Source organism: Salmo trutta, chromosome 35, assembly GCF_901001165.1.
Source record: "Salmo trutta chromosome 35, fSalTru1.1, whole genome shotgun sequence".
In the NCBI taxonomy this organism is placed as follows: Eukaryota; Metazoa; Chordata; class Actinopteri; order Salmoniformes; family Salmonidae; genus Salmo; species Salmo trutta.
Genome location: NC_042991.1, coordinates 7393191 through 7402364, shown reverse-complemented (window position 1 = coordinate 7402364; position 9174 = coordinate 7393191). Strand labels below are relative to the sequence as shown.

Below are 9174 nucleotides of genomic sequence, written 5' to 3'. Positions count from 1 at the left end.
TATTGTTGTCTTTGGCCTGGTGAATCTGACTGACAGATGAAGACAGACATATACTGCATTAGCAGGTGTGTGTCTGTATAGACAAAGCCATTGACTGACAAGAGCAATAAAGACCCATCATGACCAATCACAGAGAATAGGTTTTATTTCTCAATTCAGCTAGCTACAAAATGTTCCACCACTTCAGAAACTGACAGAATACAAAGGGAGTTTTAATACTACATGCGTTTTGAGGACGTCAATCTCACAATTGAATCTATTGTGTCGTTCAGAGAAGTTATTTATTAATTAATTTCAGCGATTTGGTGTGCATCAGCTGTAAAAATACAGAAGCAAACAAAAAACATTTGTATGTCATTTTTTGTTTCAGAGTGTTATTATTATCATATTCACATTTGTATCATTATTATTTTACCATTAATGAACCACACAGGGAGAGAGTAAACAAACACAATACAATCTTCTTAAAAAAGTTATGTCTCTCAGAAATACGAGTTTTTGCTTTACTTTTTTTTTTTTCCCAGAGCATCCAAAACCTATGATACAGTGCCCAACTAGTCCCCCACCTTTCAGCACATATTCAATATCTTCACTGAACTGCATATTAATTTAGAAAAAACAGGTCCTCATTTTTTCATGATAATCTGAAGATCATTTTGCATTATTGTACAATGGTCACAGTCTGTAAATATATGTTGATATAAATAGTGGAAGTATTGTAAACTTGCAGGAGAGTATGGATCGTTTAACTGTGTCATAATACTGAGCATGAGTGAACAAAACATTAGGAACACCTGCTCTTTCCATGACATAGACTGACCAGGTGAATCCAGGTGAAAGATATGATCCCTTATTAATGTCACTTGTTAAATCCACTTCAGTCAGTGTAGGTGAAGGGGAGGAGACAGGTTAAAGAAGGATTTTTAAGCCTTGAGACAATTGAGACGTGGATTGTGTACGTGTGCCATTCGAAGGATGAATGGGTAAGACAAAAGATTTGAACGGGGTATGGTAGTAGTTGCCAGGCGCACCAGTTTGAGTGTGTCAAGAACGGCAGCGCTGCTGGGTTTTTCACGCTCAACAGTTTCCCGTGTGTATTATCAAGAATGGTCCACCACCCAAAGGACATCCAGCCAACTTGAGACAACTGTGGGAAGCATTGGAGTCAACATTGGTCAGCATCCTTGAGGAACGCTTTCGACACCTTGCGGAGTCCATTCCCTGATGAATTGAGGCTGTTCTAAGTGCAAAAGGTGGTGCAACTCAATATTAAGAAGGTGTTCCTAATGTTTTGTACACTGTGTATATATTTTTAAGACCACTTTTATGTATAAGACAAAAAAATTGACCATTTGTCATGCAGAACGCACAATTAACATCACTTGGAATGCAAAGTCTATTACAGCGAATCTAGTTGCACATTGTCTGAACAGTAATGAACCAAAGACAGCGATTGTACTTAAGTGCTTTTTGAATTTACTATAACTTGTAATCATCGGGTTTTTTCCCTCTTCTTCATTCGTCATGACAACATCAAAATAAGGAGCATGACAGTAGCTGATGGAATGACACAGTTTTACTAAGACGATACTGAAAAGGAAAACAGCTTGTATAGCATTCCTATTATATTTGTCATCCGGCAGTGTACCTTTATACAGTATATACAGGTATCTGTCAGAATAAAGGAAACACCAACATAAAGTATCATAGTAGGGCATTGGGCCACCACAAGCCACCAGAACATTTTCAGTGTGCCTTGGCATAGATTCTAAATGTGTCTGGAACTCTTTTGGAGGGAATGCGACACCATTCTTCCGCAAGAAATTCCATAATTTGGTGTTTTGTTAGTAGTGGAAAACGCTGTCCAAGGCGCCACTCCAGAATCTCCCATCAGTGTTCAATTGGGTTGAGAACTGGTGACTGAGATGGCCATGGCATATGGTTTATTTCATTTTCATGTTCATCAAAATGTTCAGTGACCACCCGTGCCCTGTGGATGGGGGCATTGTCATCCTGAAAGAGACCACTCCTATCACGATAGAAATTCTTCACCATAGGTTGAAGGTGATCTCTCAGAATGGCTGTGGATTTATTGTTGTTTACCTTGCCCTCGAAGAGGTTGAATGGACCTAAATCATGCCAGGAAAATGCACTCACACCAAAACAGACCCTAATCTACTCAAGTGTTTCCTTTATTTTGGCAGTTACCTGTATTTACTATATTTGATAAAGAGAATATAAACTTCACAAGTGAACTAGAGCCATCGAGTCAGCACTGTATACAACCTTTGGAAAGAATGATACAGAGGATAAGAAGTATTTCATTTTACGAGGACAATCATTGAAAAAGCCAGACAAACGATTCACAGAACAACATTTACAATGCGGGGAGGTGATATGTGCACATGTGCAAACCTAGAAGGTAAATACCATGACAATAAATTGCGATAAATTGCGATTGCGGGAAAAGCAACATGCTCTGGGAGCTTAGCCACTGCCCAGCATCTTAGTGGCCCGTTGGTTGGCTTCGTCAATCCTGGTCTTGTTAGAATCAGCCTGGAGAAGGAAAGGAAAGGACAGGACAGGACAGGAAAGAGAAAGAGAGAAAAAACACGAGTTATTTGTGGTTCTGTTTGTTTTCTCTTGGAACATTTTGCAGATAATATACGTAGATAACGGCTTTTTGAGATGTGAGGCTATTGAGTCTCGGTTGTCATGTGATGTCAACAAATATTTGAACAACAACTCCTAATAATAGCATATAGACAATAAAAGACCAATAGAGGACCAATTGAGGACTAACACGGATGTGGACATCGATTAAGGCAGCTCCCCGCACCTCTCTAATTCAGAGGAGTTGGGTTAAATGCGGAAGACACATTTCAGTTGAATTCATTCAGTTGTGCAACTGACTAGGTATCCCCCTTTCCCTACCTTTTCCCAACAGAGGACGAATAGAGGACCAATAGAGGACCAACAGAGGACCAATAGAGGACCAACACAGGGCCGATACAGGGCCAATAAAGGACCAATAGAGGACTAAGAGCAGTACCTTCTCCATGATCCTGTCGATCTGTCGATTCTGGGTGTCGATCTCGTTGCCCATATCCAGGGCCATGTGGCGCAGGTTACCAATGATGCCTCCCACCTGTTCCAGGTTCTCATCCATCTCATTTTCCCGGGCATCATCCGTTACCCTGTGGTTTAGAAACTGAATTAGGCTTGCATGCATCCAAACAAACAAGCAGTCATACACGCTCGCTCGCTCGCTCGCACACACACACACACATCCTTGTGGGGACGTAAAATTCATTTCCATTCAAAATCCAATTTCCCCTAACGCCTAACCCTAATTGCAACCCTAACCACTAACCTAACCCCTAAGCTTAAAATAACCTTTGTCCTCGCTGGGACTTGGGAAATGTCCTCACGTGGGAGAATTTTCCATCTTTTACCATCCTTGTGGGGACTTTTGGGGATTTCAGGTACCCACAAGGACAGAAGAACAAGACCACACACTACATATTGAATAATATAATTCATAAAGGTAGCCATACATATTTCACCTTTGATTTCTCCTCCTTTGGGGACCTTCGACTCCCATCAAACTCTCCGTTCCATACAGCTCCCCCAAACAACTGAATATCCCTGCCCCCTACATTAACCACCAACCCACCCAGTCCCTCCACGGCCCCCTCCCTCACCTGCCCCCTACATTAACCACCAACCCACCCGGTCCCTCCACAGCCCCCTCCCTCACCTGCCCCCTACATTAACCACCAACCCACCCGGTCCCTCCACGGCCCCCTCCCTCACCTGCCCCCTACATTAACCACCAACCCACCCGGTCCCTCCACGACCCCCTCCCTCACCTGCCCCCTACATTAACCACCAACCCACCCGGTCCCTCCACGGCCCCCCTCCCTCACCTGCCCCCTACATTAACCACCAACCCACCCGGTCCCTCCACGGCCCCCCTCCCTCACCTGCGTCCTACATTAACCACCAACCCACCCGGTCCCTCCACGGCCCCCTCCCTCACCTGCCCCCTACATTAACCACCAACCCACCCGGTCCCTCCACAGCCCCCCTCCCTCACCTGCCCCCTACATTAACCACCAACCCACCCGGTCCCTCCACGGCCCCCCTCCTTCACCTGCCCCCTACATTAACCACCAACCCACCCGGTCCCTCCACGGCCCCCTCCCTCACCTGCCCCCTACATTAACCACCAACCCACCCGGTCCCTCCACGGCCCCCCTCCCTCACCTGCCCCCTACATTAACCACCAACCCACCCGGTCCCTCCACGGCCCCCTCCCTCACCTGCCCCCTACATTAACCACCAACCCACCCGGTCCCTCCACAGCCCCCTCCCTCACCTGCGAATGAATCCTCCACTGATGGCCATCTGTTCACGTTCGTCCACCACACGGGCAGGCTGGCTGGCCACCACCCCATCCTGGTTGTTCCCCCAAGCCTTGCTGCCGCCACTATTCATCCTGGGGGGGGTCGAGGAAGAGGAGGGTGAAGCTTAAATCACTACTAGATATATTATCTATCAGGTGTAGTTGTATCATCATGAATTAATCCGCCACATAGAAATATGAGAAACAAGTCAAAGACTAGAGACTAACCAAGCAAAGCAGAGAAAGCAGGCATGGGTTTGGTCATTCCTTCATTCTCTAGTCTTAGCATTGTTAGTGTGATGCGATGTCATATCTCAATGGTATATAACACACTGTACTCAGGCAAGTTTAGTATGCTGAGACACATACCTTTTCCCAGCTGAAAAATTTGACCTCTTAAGTATTTACATGCATTTTGTAAACAACAGTTGGGATAACTCATTTTTTCCCACCCTCCTCCACCCACCCCAAAGCATTCCTTCACATTGAAATGCCCCCCCTTCTCCCCCCTCACAATGGTATCTCCCAGGTTGCATCTGAAATGCCACCCTATTCCCAACACACATCCACTACTTTTGGGAATAGGGTGGCATTTAAGACGCAGCCTCAGTGTGGCTATATGTGACACAGAACAGAGACAAGGGTTTGGCAGACAGACAACATAGAATAAAAAGGACTGGACTGCCACATTGTTTGGGGAAGAACTGGAAAAGAAAACAAAGCGTAGGGACATAACAAGAGTACACTTCTTTTTTAATGTCAAGTATTTTGTTCACGTTGTGAATCTATCTAGGATATGTTATTTTGGGGTGGTTATTTTGGGGTAGCAGGTAGCCTAGTGGTTAGAACATTGGGCCAGTAACCGAAAGGTTGCTGGATTGAATCCCCGAGCTGACAAGATATAAATCTGTCGTTCTGCTCCTGAACAAGGCAGTTAACCCAGTTTTCCCCGGTAGGCCATCATTGTAAATAAGAATTTGTTCTTAACTGACTGCCTAGTTAAATAAAAAATAATAGGTAGTGTTAAAGGGATACTTTGGGATGTTGGCAATGACTGGATGTCTATGGTATATGCTAGCAGTGACCATAGACTTCCAGTCATTGTGCTAATGTTAGTTAGCATTTGCACTAATGTTCGTTAGCAACTTCATTCAAACTGCACACAGAGGCATAAAAATGGTATCCACGAGTTGGATATGACTCTGGGGAAGTAGGTGATCAAATCAGGAAGTATCCCTTTAAGGTCGATCCGTGAATAGTGCATTTATTAAGGCCTTCTTAGTCAGATGATGGGGTGGTTTGACAAAATGTTGGCTTCCTCTATTTCAGGGGGAATGTAATATTTATGCAGTAACTGTAGTGCCTTGAGTGCAAGAAATGCCCTTTATAAATAAAATGTAATATTATTATTAGTAGGTTAACTATTAGCAGGTTAACCAAGATGAATTTAAAACTAATTATGTAGCTGTATCTAGATTTGTTATGTACTCTGTCAGACAGAGATCTAAACATGACAGGCAGCTTCTATGGTGGCTAAGGAGGCCCTGGGTGAGTCTACGCTTCAGGCTCCTTTTAATGAGTCTATAAGTACACTACGCTAGTCAAGATATTAACCACCATCACAAACTGTCTGTCTGTGTGAAATGTGTGTCATCCTGTATTTTGTATGCAATTATTAATTTGAATAATATTCAACATGGAGCATAAGAGGACCCTGAGTTATAATGTCTATCTTTTTTCCCTCTCCCTAAAACCATGTAAGCGTTTCTGTAACCTCGAAGCTCGAGGATGGTAGATATTTCTTGATTTATCAGACGATGGAGAAGATGGCTGATTCTGAGCCCTCCCACTGAGCTAGTATTTATAGAAATGGACTGAGGCGATGATTACACAGACCACTGTGGTAAACACACACAGTCAGGCACACTGGTTAACTCTCCTCTCCTCCTACATTCACTTGACTCAGTTATGTTATACAATTTGTTTTACATGCAACAGTTAGGTTATCCAATTCCTTCGGCGTTTTTTGTTGTTGTGAGAAACTCCCAAGTCCCTGATCAGAGTGAATCTGTTTTAGTAACACATACCGTATACCCTCCATCGACTTAGAACTCTACCTAATGTACTTGGATATGATGTCAATCGGACAACAAGAGAGACACCTCATCAGGGTTAACTAACTCTTTCAATCCACAAGCTGATAAAACATTTAGTCCCAATAGTCCTACTAGTGAAGAAGCTTAATTTCATATGATTGGATGAGGAATAAGAAAAGAGACCTACAATACAGGTTAAATCCAGTGGATCGAGTTCTTGTCTCCAGTACAGATCTAGATATCTAGAATGTAGCCCTGGGTTTCAGTCAACAGGGTATCTTGCCTACAGTATATATGATCTGGCTGACCTAGATCTGAGCTGCTTCCCTGGGGCTGCATGGGAAGAAGGCGGCACACAGTTACCACAGTGCTCTGTGGGAGAGGTGGTAGGCCACTGCATAGGCAATGCAGCGTGGTATCCACTCGTTTTCAGAATAATAATTTGGTTTTAGTTGCCTATTATAACCTGTTTGCGTCTCTCTCTTCCTATACAAGCACATTGAGGTTTTTCTGTATGAAGTGCTGGGACCAAGAGGCTGAAAAACAGCTTCTATCTCAAGGCCATCAGACTGTTAAATAGCCATCACTAACACATTAGAGGCTTGTGCCTATATACATAGACTTGAAATAACTGGCCTCTTTAATAAATGGAACACTAGTCACTTCAATAATGTTTATATATTTTGCACTACTCATCTCATATGTATATATAATTATATTCTATTCTACTGTACCTTAGTCCATGCCGCTCTGGCATTGCTCGTCCATATATTTATACATTTTTAATTCCATTCCTTTACTTAGATTTGTGTGCATTGGGTATATGTTGTGAAACTGTTAGATATTACTGCACTGTTGTTAGATATTACTTCTTAGATATTACTGCACTGTTGTTAGATATTACTTCTTAGATATTACTGCACTGTTGTTAGATATTACTTCTTAGATATTACTGCACTGTTGTTAGATATTACTTCTTAAATATTACTGCACTGTTGTTAGATATTACTTGTTAGATATTACTGCACTGTTGTTAGATATTACTTGTTAGATATTACTGCACTGTTGTTAGATATTACTTCTTAGATATTACTGCACTGTTGTTAGATATTACTTCTTAGATATTACTGTACTGTCAGAGCTAGAAAGACAATACACCCGCAATAACATCTGCTAAACACGTGTATGTGACCAATAGCATTTGATTTGATTAAAAAGGAATGTTATTTTATGCTTATTATAATTATCACAATTATTGATTATCCCTTATTCTCATTCTTCCAGTCACTACCATAATAGTGGCAAATTAATGGGACCAAATTTAGCATCCAATTATATGACAAATAACAGGAGTTCATCATGAACATCATCAGCATAATTCTTTCAACATGTATACCATTAATATGAGTTGCATTATCAGCATGCATGGCATTCAATGGACATGCTCTCCAGTCATTCCGGTCAGTAGTCATTTGTGGGTTGGGTGTGCAGAGTTCACAGTTGCAGGGAGAGAGACAGAGATCTGTCTGCATGACGTGCAATTACTAATCTATTCTGCAGATCTCAGGTTATTTGGGTGTCTGACCATGTGGTATTTACATGCAGACGAGGAAAAGTGACAAGCAGTCCTGGAATCTTATAGTGGCCTAAATAGAAACTATAGTGACTATGAAAGTAATAGTAACTATAGTGGCTAAGAAAGTAATAGTAACAATAGTGGCTATGAAAGTAATAGTGGCTACAGTGGCTTTGATAGTCTGGCAAGAGGAGGGAGGAGAATGGTGCTGTTCTATAAACTCGGACTGTTATGTAAGCGTGCTGACGATACGTTTGCTTGGACGAGAAGGGCTCTTGGAGAAGGGAGCTTGGAGAATGGTACTTAGAATATGGTATTTGGAGAAGGGTTTTTGGAGAAGGGTGCTTGGAGAAGGGTGCTTGGAGAAGGGTGCTTGGAGGAGGGTGCTTGGAGGAGGGTGCCTGGAGAAGCTCCTGCTGATGAGTTTTTGTTTTGTCTGATCTACGTGGAGGAGATTTTGGTTTGTTGATGGATAGGATTCAAGACTTCTGGTAGGTTGGTGTGTTCAGGGGCCATAGAAAGTCTGTCCTGTTTGTCTAACATTAATAGTTAGGGACAGCAAGTGCTTGGACATTTGTGGGCAGTATTCAGCTTGGCTATTATGCTGTTGAGGGGAACTCCAATATACTCTACATGCTGTATAAGCTAACACTGCATTGTTAAGGGGTTGAACATCTCCATACACTGCTCTCACACCTTTGTTGATTGTTGGCTGTGACAGATAGGCCTGTGGAGAGCTCCCGAGCCGAGTCTGCGGATTCCACAAAATATTCTGGGAAATGTCTAGAGGCCTGTCCGGAGAATTACCAGAGTGAGACCCAGGAGGACCTGAGGCTCCTGTCAGTCACCACTGTCTGTGTGTGCAGAACGTGTGTGTGTGACATCATGTCTTGTGCACATACATTACCAGTCAAAAGTTTTGACACACGTACTCATTCAAGGGTTTTTCTTTATTTTTACTATTTTCTACATTGTAGAATAATAGTGAAGACGTCAAAACTATGAAATAACACATATGGAATCATCGAGTAACCAAAGAAGTGTTAAACAAATCAAAATATATTTTAGATTCTTCAAAGTAGCCATACTTTGCC

General features: G+C 42.6%; 1 protein-coding gene across 2 annotated transcripts in view; it reads right to left on the bottom strand.

Moving 5' to 3' along the window:
* Positions 1–1462: 1462 nt before the first annotated feature.
* Positions 1463–9174, bottom strand: part of snap25a (synaptosome associated protein 25a) — a 44948-nt gene continuing 37236 nt past the window's right edge. For both annotated transcript variants that reach the window (XM_029733146.1, XM_029733145.1), the window contains exons 6-8: positions 4382–4501; positions 3053–3197; positions 1463–2556 (exon numbers count right to left, since the gene is read on the bottom strand). In XM_029733146.1, the coding sequence (XP_029589006.1) occupies positions 2488–2556; positions 3053–3197; positions 4382–4501 (334 nt within the window). In that variant the 3' untranslated portion in view covers positions 1463–2487. The remainder of the gene's footprint in view (positions 2557–3052; positions 3198–4381; positions 4502–9174) is intronic.